Source organism: Catharus ustulatus, chromosome 13 (assembly GCF_009819885.2).
Source record: "Catharus ustulatus isolate bCatUst1 chromosome 13, bCatUst1.pri.v2, whole genome shotgun sequence".
Classification (NCBI taxonomy): domain Eukaryota; kingdom Metazoa; phylum Chordata; class Aves; order Passeriformes; family Turdidae; genus Catharus; species Catharus ustulatus.
This window is the reverse complement of record NC_046233.1, coordinates 15,091,646-15,107,384: the sequence shown is the minus strand read 5'-3', so window position 1 is coordinate 15,107,384 and position 15,739 is coordinate 15,091,646. Positions and strand designations below refer to the sequence as shown.

Sequence of the window (15,739 nt, the reverse complement as noted above, 5' to 3'; positions counted from 1 at the left end):
TTCCTACAGTTCCATTTCATACTTCTCTGGTTGGATTCCATCCACAATAAGATATTTTGGTGTTGGGCAGCTGACCTTATTGATGAAGCAAGCCCAGTGGTCCTCTTCCAACCTTCAAATGCCTAAAAGGAAATTACCTGCATTTCTTCCAGCCAATGTCAGAGTGCTGGGAAACACAGGCTGCTTGCCTATGATTATGCTTCATTGCTGATTGTCCTTCTAGGTTCTTTGCATTGGTCCCACTGGCACAGGGAAGACTCTCACAATTGCAGACAAGCTTTTGAAGAACTTGCCTAACAAATACATCGCCCACTTCCTGATGTTTTCAGCACGCACCTCTGCTAACCAAACCCAGGATCTCATCGACAGCAAACTGGATAAGAGGCAAGATTCCTTTCTGTGTGTGCAAAGGCAGTACCCCTGAGCTCAGTATTTCTATCAACTAGGCTATTAAGTTTCCTCCCATGACCTGAAGGGGCCCTGAGCAGATACAGCTGTGGATAACATGTAGGACACACAGCACATCTGAGCTGGGGTTGTGAGAGCTAATAATAGCTTGTTATAATGGCAAGAAAGTGAGAAAGATTAGTGAGGGACAGTAAAAGTTGCTCCAATTCTGGTTATTCCAGAAATACTACATTTCACAGCACAGGTGTTCGCAAACCCTGGTGTGGGATCTTTACAGAAAGTGATGAAGGGAGAAAATGTGGATGCCCACCTGCAAATCCCACTCCCCACAGTGAACAGCTTCCATTTCACCTCCCTAGTCAGCCAGTGGTTTAAAGTTTCCAACAGATTCATGGCTCAAACTTTGCTTTTATTTGCACCCATTTACTCCTTGGCATTGTGCATAAGTAGACAGAATTTTACTTGGAGAGAAGCCAGTGCCTCGAACATTGCTCCAGATCTTTTCCATGCAAAGGTCCTTACAAAGGAGTTTATCAAGTGTAAAAATAGCTGAAACTGTTGTCTCAGGAAGCATCTAGAGGAAAAATCATGCTTTTGGATCAAGTTAGAAGTCCCTTTGCAATGTTGTCCTGTGTCCTAACACGGATCCTGTCCTTGCAGGCGGAAGGGAGTGTTCGGGCCTCCAGTTGGTCGGTACTTCATATTTTTTATTGATGACTTGAACATGCCCATGCTGGAGCAATATGGAGCTCAGCCCCCCATTGAGCTGCTGAGGCAGTGGATGGACCACCACGGCTGGTACGACCGGAAGCAGATCGGTATGACCCAAATCCTGTGCCCGAGCACAAGTTGGTCTGTTAGATGTGTGTACCTGCCATGGAGATTTGTGGTGAGGGTTTTCAGCTACAACTCAGCACTCATTCCTGATTTTGCATTCTCAAAGGTACTTTTAAGAAGCTGGTAGATATTAATTTTGTCTGTGCCATGGGGCCTCCTGGAGGGGGAAGGAATCCTGTCACTCCACGCCTCACTCGCCATTTCAACTACCTCTCCTTCACGGAGATGGATGACAGCAGCAAGAAGAAGATCTTCTCCACCATCCTTGGCAGCTGGATGGGTAAGTCCTGCAGAAAACTGCCACCTTCTCCTCATGTTGAAAGTCAGCTTGATGACAATGGAGTTTGGAAGGGGAGCAATTAATATTGACGATCTGATCAAAGTGTTGAAAGCTGCACCTTGCAGTAATCACTCGAAGATGCTTTAGGGGAAAGTGTTTTATGAGGCTTAGCAAACAGAGCTCATACACTACTTAGTCACAGGGCCAAACTCTGCTGGTGAAAATCAGCAAACTTCACCTTTGGCTTTCACAGTTGCAATGTTATCCTATAACCTGGGTCTTTCAAAGAGGATTTTGTTTTGATGGGTGATGCAGAGATTCTTAACCTCAGCAGGTAAAGCTGGAACTAATTTTTTTTGTCTTTTTCTAGACGGATACCTAGGAGAAAAAAGTTACAGAAATCCAGTGCGTAAGTAAGAGCAGAAAGATGAGAGACTGTGAACAGAGCAAGCTGGTGAGCACAGCATGACACAGCTTACCTGTGCTTTCAGCAGACAGACACTTGCCCAGACAACAGCCTTCTGTGGAAGGAGAGCCTTCTGTTGCTCTCCATCTGCTGCAGCCTGTGGACAGCTGAGCAGGGTGGATCTGAGCATGGTGCTACAGCCACCATGAAAAAAGGGTTCATTTGGAGTGAAATGAGTCCTCTTATACTTGACAGGGTGGGAATTTAGGATAATCTTTGCAAATATGCCCTCATCTGCAAATCTGCCAGTAGAAAGGAGTGAGAATAGTTAGCTACAGGAGAAGCAAAGCAGAGCTTTCTAAGTGCTTGCAATATTCAGAAGCACCAGTACCTGACTGTGATCTCAGGGGCACACTGAAATATCCAGCTCTGATTTAGAAAGAAATTAAAGGATTTTTGAAATAATGCAAAAAAGCGCAAAGTGCTGGGGTGTCACAGGGCTCTACTTTTCCAGGAGTGTTTGTAATAAACTTCATTGGGAGAAAAAAAAATAATTATGCTCTAAAACTGGCAGCTGTGTTTAAATCTTGCCAGACTATTGCATAAGAAATTATTCCTCAGTGGCTTTGCATTTGCTGGGCATAATGAATTGTAGGGGGTTTAGCTAAGCAGGCACTCACACCTTCTAGCTTAAAAGTAGCTGAGATTTCACTGTGGGAGTGCAAGGAGGGAAGAGGAAAACATGTCTGGAATATTTCAGGTAGCCATCAATTACCTGTCTGGCAGTGCTGCCCTCTGTTCCTGAGGGACATGAAGGCTTTACACCATAGAATCCCTGTAAAGCATTCTTCCACCCCCAAATCTGGTTCACATTAGTTGATGAACCCATTAACAGCTGTCCACTGCAGTGAGCAGGTGCTTGGACAGGTCCCTCACTATCTCTCAGAAAAAAGCATTTGCTGCCCAAATCCTGCCAGCACCTCTGCCACTCAGTGCCACCTTCTGCACTGCAAGGACCTTCTCAGCCCAGAGTTACCATCATGACATCCTCTCCAAATATTGTGTCTCTGCAGCGGGAGCAGATGCAGTGAAAGACTTGAATAAGCCTTTAGTGAATGCCACCATCTCTGTGTATATGACCATCACATCCCAGCTGCTGCCCACACCAGCAAAGTCACATTATACTTTCAACCTGAGAGACCTCTCAAAGGTGTTCCAGGGCATGCTCATGGCTGAGCCTGGCAAGGTCGAGGTGAGTTCTCCCATCAGCACAACCCTGCCACCCAGGGCAAGACCAGAAATCACAGAATCACTAGGTTGAAATAGACCTTCAAGATCAAGTCCAATCCATGCCCTAACTTCATTTTACTGGACTCTGCCCATACATCCAACTGTTCCAGGTCTCTGCAGAGCTCTCCTACCTTCCAGCAGATCAACACACACTCCTAGCTTGGTGTTGTCTGCAAATTTACTGATGAAAGACTCAGTACCCTCATCCATGTTGTCAATAAAAATATTTAACAGAACTGGCCCCAGCCCAGACCCCTGAGGGACACCACTAGTGACTGAAATGTTCTAGTTGAGGCCTCATTCACAGGCTTGCAAGTAGGCTTCAATTTCCCATTGAAGATGCATTTTGATATTGCTTAATGGGTGTGGTGGCCTCCCCCTTTAGCTACTGGCAGTAGCAGGCAGATATCCCCCTTCATCCCAGTCCTGCCTTGGCATGGAAGCAGGTGAGTGGCCACAGGGAGTCAGTTGGACACAGCTCACCCATTCAGGGCTGGATGGAGCCTTGGGGGATCAGACAGGTACCAAACAGGGGCAGAGGTTTGTCCTATTACCTGCTTCTGCCCCTTCAACTCTCCTGAGGACCTTGCTGTGTCTCCAGCCTGGCTAGTAGAGATTGAATTATCACAGGAAGTACTTAGGCCCCTAAGTACTGTAGGTTCTGTGCTATCAACTAAATAAAAGGATCTTTCAAAAAACACTCAAGAAAACTGTAAAAATGAAATCAAACTGGGGAAAGATAAGGACTAAGAACATACAATTTAAATCTCTCAAAGAAAGCCTGACATATGGACAAATGGAGAGGGACAAACTGATGCTGTAATGAGCTCTCTGCAAAGCAGCTGTTTTGGCAAGAGTTGTTTTTGAGAGGAGAAGGGAAAGAAGCTTCCTCCGCCCCGTTCTTTCTCCGCTCCAGTTGGCTTGTAATAGGAGTGGAGCTGGCCACATGCTGGGCAGGAACCAGCTTTTCTGAGAGCAACGCTCATAACACTTCTTTGCTTCTCTCATGGCGGCTGTTTTGCTGGGATTTCCTGCCAGAACAAAGAGCACCTGCTGAGATTGTGGTACCATGAGAGCTGCCGGGTCTTCTGTGATCGCTTGGTCAGTGAGGAGGACCGGACCTGGTTTGACAAGCTGATGATGGAGAAGATGGAGGAGTTTGGCACCACTTTTGAGGAGGTCATTCCCTTCCAGCCAGTTCTGTTTGGAGACTTCATGGAGCCAGGTGCCAATGTCAAAGTATACCAATCAATTGACAGCCAGGATAAGGTAAGGTCCCCAGGAATCACGTTGTGAACTACATGTGAACCTCTTCCCAGTCTTCTACAAACAAGGGAAAACAGTAACAATAGTGGTGCTTTAATTAGAGGTGTCTGAAACTACAAACTGCCCCAGGGGTCTCCTGTGAAATCCTACCACGTATATGAATAGTGGCTGTATTTGTCATGATAGGCAGTTGAGGTGGAGCAAGCTGTCTCTGCATTGCAATCCTGGAGGCAGCCTGCTATGCCAGATCTCCCAAACAAGCCACACTTGGGACTGAAAAGTGAAATTTGCTGGAAAGAAATGGCACATTACCCCCAAACAATACTACTTTTGCCATTAAAGACTTCACAATTGACCTTTACAAGTAATTAATGTTACTGCCAGACTCCCTGTTGGAGAAGATACTGGGAGTACTTGGGTAGTGGTAATTAAGCAAAGGCAATGAGTGGTGTGTTTTGCACTCATTATCAGAAACAGATGATTATTCTGTTGTCTCTCCTCTTGTGATAGCTGTGTGACAAAGGCTGGTAATTAACTGAGCTTTCCAATCCCTTTTGCAAAGTAGGTAGGCCTGTCCCCCACTGAGGTGAGCACAGCTGAGACAGCCAGACATAGAGGCAGCTGCACAGTCCCTGCTGATGCACACAGGACTTTGGTATCTAGGCAGGGATCTCAGAGCTGTATGAATTCCAGCTGGTGTTGCTTCCCAGCTTCACAGTGAGATTGCTGAGGGGGTAGGATCAAATCCCAGATGTCTTCATGCTTCATCTCCTTCTCTGGCCTGAGGGTGTTGTAGAAGAGAGCCCTGGGAAGGGCAAGAAAAACTGCTCCTGCAGCTATTCCATGTGATGGCTGGACTGGGAGAGGAGTGTGCTACTCTACCCATCTACAGCTAGTGTTGCTTTCTTCCCCAGCACCTGTGCTTTCCAGCCAGAATCCTAACCACAGGATTCAGCAGCAGGCAGTGGTTAGCTATAGAGCAAGGAAACTAACTCAGAGGGAGACCCTGGAGCAGTATGGATCAGGCAGCCATAAGCTCTTGTATTTTGAACTACACCCTGCTGTTTCTCGAGGCAAACAGCACAGTTGGGAACAGCAGACTGTAGTCACTTGCCTGAGTTAGTTTAAGGTCACCATTGAGCAGCTGCTGCCACCACCACTAACTAAATTCAGCCCATCCAATGGCAGTTCTTTACAGGAGCCCAGAGGAGAGCTGCTCCCAGATTCTGTTAAGCACCAGGCTCTGCTCTCTCCTATTCCTGGCTGTGCCAGGAGACAATAACCCACACACACACAATCACTTTTATCTAGTAGCCACAACTGAGTGCTTCTACCCACAGCTGAAGCTTGTGATTGAGGACTACCTGGAGGAGTACAATCAAAGCCACACCCCAGAGCTGAAGCTTGTGCTTTTCATGGATGCCATACAGCACATCTGCCGAATCAGCCGGATTCTGCGCCAGGCTCCGGGGAATGCTCTTCTCCTGGGTGTTGGGGGAAGTGGGAGACAGTCTCTCACCAGACTGGCATCTCACATGTAAGTAATGCACTCCCACCTATGCATGTAATGGGGAGCAGCTCCACTGGGGCTGCCTTCAGAGAATCTCTTTTTCTGCCCTTCCCACTGCCAGTTACGTATTTTTCTGGCTGCTGATTCCTCAAATGAGTCAAGAGCTAGGATTCAATTAACATGCTCATCTGCACTAGGTTTCTAGATAGCTCAGGTATCTCTGCTCTGTGTAAAACATGCTCCTGGGTTGGTGGCTGTCCTTGGTGCACAAAGGCAAGCGTGTGCTCAGGACTCACTGTAAGAAAACCACTTGCTTGAGTCCTTTCACCCTGAGTCCACAAGACATACTGGGAATTGACAGAAGAGAATGATTTAATCTGGTGTAACTCCACAGGCTTCTTTTTCCTTTAGGGCAGAATATGAATGTTTCCAGATTGAACTGTCCAAAAATTATGGCATGACAGAATGGCGAGATGATGTGAGGACGGTCATGATGAAGGCAGGCCTTCAAAGTCTACCCAAAACCTTCCTATTTGTAGACACACAGGTACATGAGTATTAGCATGGTGGATTCCATCTCAAGAGGAGTCAACCCTAAGCTCAATAAATTCCCCTACAGGGTATTAAGGAACTTGACACAAACCAGACACAACCTGTATTTCTTCAGTAGCCTATATTCATCATCTTATAAAAAAGCCCCAGGGAAGCTAGAGGTGGTGCATTTATTGCTAGAGGGTCTATAGAGCTATATGTGAGTGGGTGGATTCTTCTCTTGCTCAAGGAAGCTTCTTTTAGCTCCATCCAAGGGTTTAGTGGGTACATAGATATTAGCTGTCTGAAACTAAGCGCTACTGGCCATTGATATTAGATGTCCTAAGTAAAATTATTCTTTTATTTTTCCAAAAGACAGTAGATTTAGGACCTCATGCCTGCTGGTTCCACAGGATAATGGTGGCTGTAACTGTAAACTGTAACTTGCTAATGAGTAGGCCAATTTCCACTTCTGGAATCACAGTTATGTTCCCCATAGGCTTTTTTACTGCCTTCATTATCATAGGAACCATTCCCTTGTGGCAGAGCCCTAAGCAGTGAGATGAGCATCAGACAAATGCTACTTGTTCTTGCAGCCTTTTCCCTGCAGTGAGAAGCATATGTGGGAGCAAAGGGGCCCAGGAGGGTGCATTTAGTGAAGGAGATGGATGCTGTGATTTCTGATGTAGCAAAGGTGGAGCCGTGAGTGTAGTGCTGGAGGGAGATCATCCCATAGACTGTGACACAACCCTACAGTTACTCTGTCTCCTACACTGATAAGCTTTATTTTAATAATTAAATGTTCTATGCTGGAGGAACGAAGACCCAGAGCAACCAGGTGTCTGGGGTCTGGCTGCAGAGGCAGGGAGCAACAGCCTGAGCTCAATTTGCTGCTTAATTGGAAGTGCTGGACAAGAATCAGGGTGTGCCTTTCTGGAGCCAAATGATCACCAAAATTGTTTCTTATAACTGAGGCTGAGGGCTGTATTTTATGCAGAAATTATCTCCATGGCATGTGAGACATGAGTGTCTTCTGACTTAAGAAACTGCTTTTTTTTTTTTTACCATCTACTTAGATTAAAAGTGAATCCTTCCTCGAAGACATCAACAACTTGCTCAACTCTGGTGACATTCCCAACATTTACAATCCTGAGGACCAAGACCAGATCATGACAGCTATGAAGCCTGTTGTTCGAGATCTGGGGCAGCAGCCCACCAAGGCCAATTTGATGGCTGCATACACAGCACGGGTTCGCAGCAATATCCACATGGTCCTGTGCATGAGGTACCTACAGTTCCATGCTTTTACTGCTAATTATTCCCTCCTTATCCTTTGGCTTTCATAACTGTGTGATGGGATCTTTATTTCCAAGCCCCAAACTTTGGAGAAGGAGGAAGAATAGGAGCATGGTTTGTATAACACTTTCCCCTAGAACTAGATACATTGGGGTTTGGGGTTTTTTTTTACACTTTGCTGCTCTCAAGATGAAGTTTGAATTTTTCAAGAGTATAATTATGTGTGATTCAGATGAAACACAAGGTACCTCCTTTCTGCACCGTTGAGACATTTGTTACAGACATATCTTGCTTGAATTTGGGGCTCAGTTGCACCATGTTTACTCATTAATCTAATGCGTAGTCCATAACCAGCTTGCTCCCTTGTAGGAGGGAGACCAGAAGGTACAGGGCATTCTCTGTGCAAGGAGAAGTAGAAAAATCAGGGCTATGATTATGGTTTGGTGATGTGATCTCTGCAAGAACCTGCTTGAAATGAACACATGTAGCCTTTCAGTGTTGTCCCTAGAGAGGGACCCATAAAACACCACCCTACTACCATCTTAACACTGCCAGAATATCCTGAGCCAAGGAATGAGCTCAGACATGCACTTCTGGGCATGCAGCTCCCTGCCTGAACTTTCATTCCCCTTTTCCCTCCTTCCTGGAGTATAGTCCTGTCCCTCTTGCTCAGCAATGCTTCAGGGTGGTTCTGTAGAAGGAAAGATGTTTTGTGCTTGTATTTAGAGCCAGCTGTAACACATCTTCTCTGCACTCCTTGCCCTCAGCCCCATCGGAGAAGTGTTCCGCGCACGCTTGAGGCAGTTCCCCTCTCTTGTCAACTGCTGTACCATTGACTGGTTCAATGAGTGGCCTGCTGAAGCTCTGCAGAGCGTTGCCTCCTCCTTCCTGAATGAACTGCCACTTCTTGGGAGTGGTAATGACGATACCACCGGAATGGTACGTGCCACACTCAAGAATACTCTGCTCCCGTGTGTTCAGTGTGCTGTGTCTCTGGGTGCACCAAGCCAATGCAGGGCACAGCTTCAGAAGTGTCCTACCCTGCAGCAGAAGTGTTCCATGGCAGGATCATTCAAATGCAGAACTGCATGGCTTTTGTATGTCTTGAAATGGGCTTGGCCCTTTGTCACCCCTCTGTGGCACTAAAGCCCTCCCCACACACATAAGCTCTGCTGTGACAGTATAGTTTGGTTCTTCATAAGCCCCCTTTTGCTGTCTCTAGGCATCACATAGATCTGCCTTTCACATGCTCACTGAACACGTGAACACATGAAAATGTAAACATACTGAGTAAGTTCCTTTCCTGTCTCCTTGTAGATTCAAGTATGTGTAGCAATCCACCAGAGCGTGGCACGGAAGTGCCAGTTGTTCCTAGCAGAACTGGGCAGACACAATTATATTACTCCCAAAAGCTACCTGGAGTTCCTCAGCATCTTCAGTTCCCTCATTGGAAAAAAGCAACAGGAACTGAAGACAGCCAAGAACAGGATGCAAAGTGGCCTAGACAAGGTTCGTCCCACAGCTCCAGGGAAGTGTTGGGGCCACCCCTTACACACTCTGTGCAGTGTATTTATAGCTGCAGAGGTGCAGTGTGATGTCCTACGCCTGTCCTGTGTAACAGGAAAAAACTCAGGCTAAAGCAACTGAGAACTTATGCCTTCTGCTAGCGCCAGTCTTTCTAAAGGTCTGAGTCTGTAACAGCTCTAAAAGAATAATAATCCCCAGTCTTTGGGAGCCACAGACTTCTGTGTAGTTCAGCTTTCAGGATGTTCCTTACTAACCTTGTAATTGAAAGGCCTCTAAGAAACATTGTTTTGCTGCCTTATTGCCACTAGCTTATGAAGTAATGCCTGACATGGGCAGGCACCATTAGGCACTACTGTCTATAAGCACACCACAGTGTCAGATTGTTGCTTAAGCAGAAATCAGGGCACGACCTGTGCTTTGCACAGCCCAGTGCTTGGCAGAGAGCACTCTTCAGAGCAGCACAGCCCTTTGCAAGGGCTTTCCATGGCTGCTGCCCCTGCTCTTAACTCTGCTCTGCTCCCATAGCTCCTGCGAACAGCAGAGGATGTAGCGAAGATGCAGGAGGAGCTGGAGTCCTCCCGCCCCCTCCTGGCACAGGCAGCCAAGGACACCGAGGCAACCATAGAACGGATAAAGGTACTGCTGCTGGGAGACTTGCACTTTCTAACTCTGACTGCTCAGACTGGACTGGACAGAGGCTGGAGGGGCCTGGCAGGGATTCTGCAAAATCCTGCTTGATCAGAGGTAAAAGTGCCTCCGATGGGCACAGCAGATATTTGTGCAGAGCTGCACTGACAGCTAAAACTGCCTGCTGCTGGGGTCCTGCTCTGCTGCTGGTGAGCACCAGTTGTTGCAGAAGCGATGGCTCCCATGCCTGTCTGAAAACACCAGTCAGTCAGCCAGGCTTCCAGGTCCTTGCAAGGACTGTCTCCCAACACTAATACAGTCCTCAGGTGGCCTGAACAGCTCTGAGCCGGACTTCTTGGTGAACAGGATCATTTCTCCACATCCTACCCCCAGGGAGCTGATTCAGCTGCATCCTGCCCCCCAGACCTCAGGGACCATCACACAATCACTCATGCCACTTCAGAAAAGGGAACTGTTCTATGTTGGCTGTCACTGCCTTGTCTCCTCCTGTTCCTCCCTGCCTACCTCCTACTGGGGGATGGCCACACCGGGACAGAGTGAACAGGGACTCTAACATAACACAGCTTTGTATGCATAGGGAAAAAAGTCTGCAGTCACCTAAATTCCCACCTAGCAGATAAGGATGTGGCTATATTCCACATTTCCTTTATGCCTCCTGGTAGTGTTTAAACCCTTGGGGGTATACAGAAGTGACAGTTTTAGAAACAACCCCCTAAGCATATCTTCCAATTCCTCCATCTCTCTACAATTTGCAACACTATGCATCCTCTACTTGTGCCAACAAGAAAAGGAGTAGAGAAACTAATTCCTGCAAGAGACTAACATCATTCCAGGACAGCCAGAGCTGGAGCTTGTAGAATGGTTTATACAGACTGATAAAAACCTTCTCCCAGTATGGTGCAGGAATCCCCTGCAGCAGTTAAGTCCCTGAGATCTGATGGAAGAAGACACACAAACTGCCAGGACAGCTGTGATCCTTTCCTAGCAGTGCCAAAACAAGCTCTGCCTCTAGCATGCTTCTGGTGTTGCAGGTGGACACAGCTGTGGCTGAAAAGACAAGAATTGCTGTGCAGGCAGAGGAGGCAAAGGCCAATGAGAAAGCTAAGACAGCCCAAGCCATTGCAGATGATGCTCAGAAGGACTTGGATGAAGCCCTTCCAGCTCTGCATGCCGCTCTTGCCAGCCTGAAGAACCTCAACAGAAATGATGTTACAGAGGTAACTGTGTCAAGGGAGAGGGTGCCAGACCTGGGTCTGGTCAAGAACAGCATTTCCTTTTGCAGGAATTCCTTTTCAATAGACCTGCAACACCTCTGCCTTCTCCTCCATCAATCCCCCCTGGGCTCACTCTTGACAGCTGCCCTGCAGCTTCTCACCTTCACTCCTTCAGATGCAAATGGAAAGGCAGGGCAGTAAGTGGCCCCTGGTGTTTCCTCTCCTCCTGGAGAGGCTGTGGAGGAGGGCTCACCCCACGTGCCTGTCTATGGGGGTAGGCAGCAGGTACCACCAAGCAACCCCAAGTACTGACTGTACAGCACAGGGACAGAGCTGGCAGCACCCTGAAACTGCAGGCTCTTTGAAAAGGGATCCACCACAAAGAGAGAAGAGGCAGCAGGCTGAATTCAAGGAATACTGGTTTGAAATAGGCTAGTGAGAGAAAGAAGGGTGATTCTGATCCTGCAGGCGTCACAGCCCCTAGCTAAGACAGCACACTCAAGAAGTACAGATTTCACCGCAAAGGAACACACTCATTGCTCTGCAGTTGTGAGTAACAGACCTTTTTATTTTCCCAAAACCAGACAAAACCCTTTTCCTCAAAAACTGGGGAAAGACAGACAGTGTTGGTCCACTTGCCCCCAAAACCCATCCTCTTGTAGAGTTGGCATGAGAAGTGTCTTGTCTATCCAAGGTTTCCAATGCCACAAGATGCATTAATTTCTTACTCATCTCATCTAAACCAGCCCCCAGAAACTCTGTATTTAAGGATTAAGCTTCTGTTTCCTTTGAAATCCAGCTGCCAGGTCATGACCCAAGTAATCTGTCCTTGAAGCAGAGTCCACCAGAGTTCTCTCCCAGTCCAGAATTAAGGACCCAGCCCAACCAAAAGAGGACACCACTGCTGTGGCAAGGAGGAAGGATCCCTTTTGACCTACTCCTTTATGTAGGGCAGCTTCCTCAGGGGTCCCTTGGAGGAAGCTGATGCCTGTTTCTCCAGCTCCTCCACCATCTCTATCAGGCGATCCTTATAAAAATACACATAAAGGTTGCGCTCTGCCTGCAGCATGGGGTCCTCTAGAGACCTGCGCTTCGTCTCCAAGTCCCTCAGGAGGTCTTCCAGCTTTTCATAGAGGTCATCCTGCATGATGACCAGTTGCTGCATCAGCTCAGAGATCTCCTAAGGGACAGAGCCCAAACTCATGTGAACATGGAGAAATAAAGGGATTTTCCTAATACCTGTGGAACAGCTCAGCCCCCCAGAAAAAAACTACCCACCCAGCCCTGGCCTCCAAACACTCCTAGTCCAAGCAGAGGTGGCTTACTGGGACACCTTGGCCAAAGGACCCCAATCTCAACACTGAACAGCACATGTGAGACACAGCAAGAAACACCTTTGTCCCATAGCCAGCTGCTGCCTCACTGAATGGCTTTGAGGACAAGACAAGGATCAGGCCAACCTCCCCTCTCTCTGTGGCTGGGAGGTAGCAAAGTCTCCATCCTGCAGCCAGGGAGGATGGCAGGGGCTCCCTGTGCTCACCTGCTGCTGCCCAGCAAGGCCCAGGGGAGGAGGAGTGCTTCTTACCGGTGAGGAGAGCTGCAGCTGGTTGGAGCTGTTGTACAGTTGGTGATAGAGCACCTCTACGGAGGACTCCAGGGCAGACAACTGGGGCATAGGAGCTTCCAGCTGGGCTTCCAGTGCCCTCTTGTCCTGAGCCAGCTGGGAGCACTTGGCTGCCAAGGCCTCATAGCTGCAGAAGGGCTGCTTCTCCTGACATTTCCCCATCAACATGTCCCAGAGCCTGTGACAGGGGACAGCCAGCCAGAGCAGTGAGTACAGCACAGTGAGGAAGAACAGGGCTCTGAAGTTGTGCACTGTAAGATTGGGATGCAAGCCATTGTGTATCAGCAATGATAAGACAGCCACTCCTGGTGAACACCCCATGTCATGGAGCTCTGGGAAGAGCACCATAAAGGAGCAGGCTGGCTCAAGAGCCAGTGTGTGATTATTTTTTTTTGGCAGGCACCAGCAACAGCTACTCCAAAACTGTGTGGGGAAGACTGAGAAAACCCAGTCAATGCAAGACACCTAGTCAGAGAAAGGTCTTGCTCTAAGCAGCTAGTGCTTTCTTGTGGCCCAGCTCCCTTCTCCATGACTGAAGGCTTGCCTCTATACTCTCTACCTTAATGTTCTAGAAAAAAACTTCTGTTCTCTGTACTCATTCCATTCTCCAAGCCCCTACTTTGCTTCATCAGTCCAAGCCAGCCAGAAAAAAAGCAGATCTGGGGAATTTCATACCACCATGGTGTCATGCTCTGCACTGGCGGAAGAGCACTGCTAGTCTGCCTGGTAGCTTGGGTCTGCTGCCTGTCTCAGCCATTCGTATGCCACTGTCCCCACACCCAGTTTGTTTTTCAAGCTCAGACCCCCCCAGGCCCTTACCGTCTAGCAGTGAGGTCTTTGGGGTCTATCAATTTGCGTGGATGACCCTTCTGGGAGAGCCTGGCATCTCTGAAGTAGTTCTGCTGCTCCTGCAGCCTGGTCTGGGATTCCCTCATGACTGTTTTGGTCCTCACCAGCCAAGCAGCCATCCTTTCCAGCTCCTTCCTCTCCCTTTTCAGCTGGAGCTCCAGCAGATCCAGGCGGCTGTGTTGGCTCAACAGCCACGCAGCCACTTCCTCCTGCCTCCTGGCAGTGTTCTGGAGGCAGGCAACTTCCAGACTGAAGTACTCATGCAGGATGGGCAGGCGAAGGCGGCAGGCCTCTGCCTTCAGCAGGGGCGGCAGCTGGTGCGTCAGGGTCTGCGCGATGTTGAAACGCAGGGTGTGCAGCCGCCTCTGGAGCGCAGCAGCCTGGCTCTGGAGCTCAGCCTCAACAGCCTGCTGCACAGGGGGACACAAACAGGCTGGTGACACTGCTGCCTGGCTCTGCCACCCCCACCAGCTTGTCAGCTGTGCTCCAGTGGTAAGCAGGAGGGACTGCCTGTACCACAGACCCTGCCACAGAAGATAGTGGAGGAATGGGGACACTGACCCTACCTGGTTATTCTCAAGAGCTTCCACAGTCCTCTGGGCACACTCCAGCGCAGCGCGGGTGCCTTCCACTTTTGCTGCTGTGACTATGACCTCCATTCGGGCACAGATATATGCTGTCTCTATTCGACACACCTCCTTCCAGAAGCTGTCTTGGTCTTCCAGCCGCTCACCTTCATCAGTCCTAAGACATTTTGGCATTGATGTTTTCTTGGTGTCCCTTCTCTCTGTGACTTCTTGACTGCCGCCTCTCTCCATGCTCAACACATCTCTCTCATTCCCTCCCTCCACTAGGAGCTCTGCCTTTGAGCCTTGGACCAACATTTCCCAGCTTGCTGGTGCCACCCCTGACGGTGTCTTCATGCATTCTTGATAAGGAGCTCCTCTTCTTTCTTCTGGTATTTCACAGTATGAGTCCATTTGTGTCTCAGCCTCCAGCCCCTCCTCCAGGCTGCTCTCTCCCTGTGCACTTGCTTTCCAAACAGCTGGAGCCTGGACACTCTTTGGTAGGACCTGCTGAATAAAGCTCTCAAATGCATCAGTGGCCTGTTGTTCTTGCTTCAGGTAAGGATCAAGATCTGTCTGGCACAGCAGTATTGGCAGCTGGCTCATCCCCATGTTCCCATGACACTCTGACACCTGCTTTGCAGCCTTGCTGACCTGGCTCAAGACAGATCTGGTTTTGAAGATCTTTGCTTTCAGGTCCATATGAGCCATCCTCACCTCCTGCTTCACCACTTTCTCCCCCTTCTCCAAATACTTCTGCTCCTGCTGCAGCTTTTCTTTCCAAGCCAACAGCTTCCTGAACCTCCAGAGCTGGCAGTCATAACAGTGCTTCAGCTCCTGAAGCTGCTGCAAGGCCTCTTGAGGGAGCCCCTCATCTGCTATCGAGCCTGGGAGCTGCAGGACCTGGCAGCACATCTTCAGGGCCTCCTCCAGGGCATCACCTTCCAAAATGGGTTTGCCTGCAGCCACCAGGGCCTCATAGGCTTCCACCTCAGCTGGGCTCAGCACGTTCTCCTCACCCAGCATGCTGCAGAACCACTCAAGGAATTGCTTTGTCTCAGGGCAGTCAAAGAGCCACTCAAATTCCTTCTCACAGAGGGTGTCTGCATGGGGGTGGATCAGCCTCAGCGTTGCCATAAAGTCCTCTGCTCTTTTGACAGAGTTCTGTGGGAAGGACTGGGAATGCCTCCAGCTGAACATGGCAAGGATAGTCAGCACTGGAAGGGAAAAAGCAGGAGTCATCCTCAGAGGTCCTGACACCCACAGCCATCTCAAGGGTGCTGCAGCAGCACTCCTAGGTGCCTGCTTGAGAGGAGACTCAAGCAGACCCTCCAAAAGCGCTGAAGACCAGCTCATTGCTGTGGTGGGATACAAAACAAATGAGAGCCCATAGAACAAGGGAGAAAGCCTGCCTGCGTCCCATTTCCATACAGCCTTCTCCCTAGGGCCATACAGATTCAGCTCCTTTGCAAAGATATATTCAGCCC

At 48.8% G+C, this 15,739-nt stretch overlaps 2 protein-coding genes across 4 annotated transcripts in view; one reads left to right on the top strand and one right to left on the bottom strand.

The window, feature by feature from the left end:
* The window catches only part of DNAH1 (dynein axonemal heavy chain 1), a 75,250-nt gene that overhangs the window by 43,173 nt on the left and 16,338 nt on the right, over positions 1-15,739 (top strand). For all 3 annotated transcript variants that reach the window (XR_004419258.1, XR_004419257.1, XM_033071245.2), the window contains exons 43-55: positions 224-384; positions 1,069-1,226; positions 1,352-1,525; positions 1,896-1,934; positions 3,005-3,183; positions 4,260-4,490; positions 5,828-6,024; positions 6,409-6,544; positions 7,605-7,813; positions 8,592-8,763; positions 9,142-9,333; positions 9,877-9,987; positions 11,031-11,216. Coding sequence is in view for 1 of the 3 variants with exons in the window: in XM_033071245.2 (XP_032927136.1) it covers positions 224-384; positions 1,069-1,226; positions 1,352-1,525; positions 1,896-1,934; positions 3,005-3,183; positions 4,260-4,490; positions 5,828-6,024; positions 6,409-6,544; positions 7,605-7,813; positions 8,592-8,763; positions 9,142-9,333; positions 9,877-9,987; positions 11,031-11,216 (2,145 nt within the window). In the remaining 2 variants the exon portion in view is untranslated. The remainder of the gene's footprint in view (positions 1-223; positions 385-1,068; positions 1,227-1,351; positions 1,526-1,895; positions 1,935-3,004; positions 3,184-4,259; positions 4,491-5,827; positions 6,025-6,408; positions 6,545-7,604; positions 7,814-8,591; positions 8,764-9,141; positions 9,334-9,876; positions 9,988-11,030; positions 11,217-15,739) is intronic.
* On the bottom strand, positions 11,970-15,494 carry LOC122149428 (HAUS augmin-like complex subunit 3). The gene is made up of 4 exons (XM_042779692.1): positions 14,253-15,494; positions 13,657-14,096; positions 12,799-13,015; positions 11,970-12,393 (listed from the first exon to the last, which is right to left on the bottom strand). The coding sequence occupies exons 1-4, from the start codon at positions 15,492-15,494 to the stop codon at positions 12,148-12,150; spliced, it is 2,145 nt and encodes a 714-aa protein (XP_042635626.1). The 3' UTR covers positions 11,970-12,147.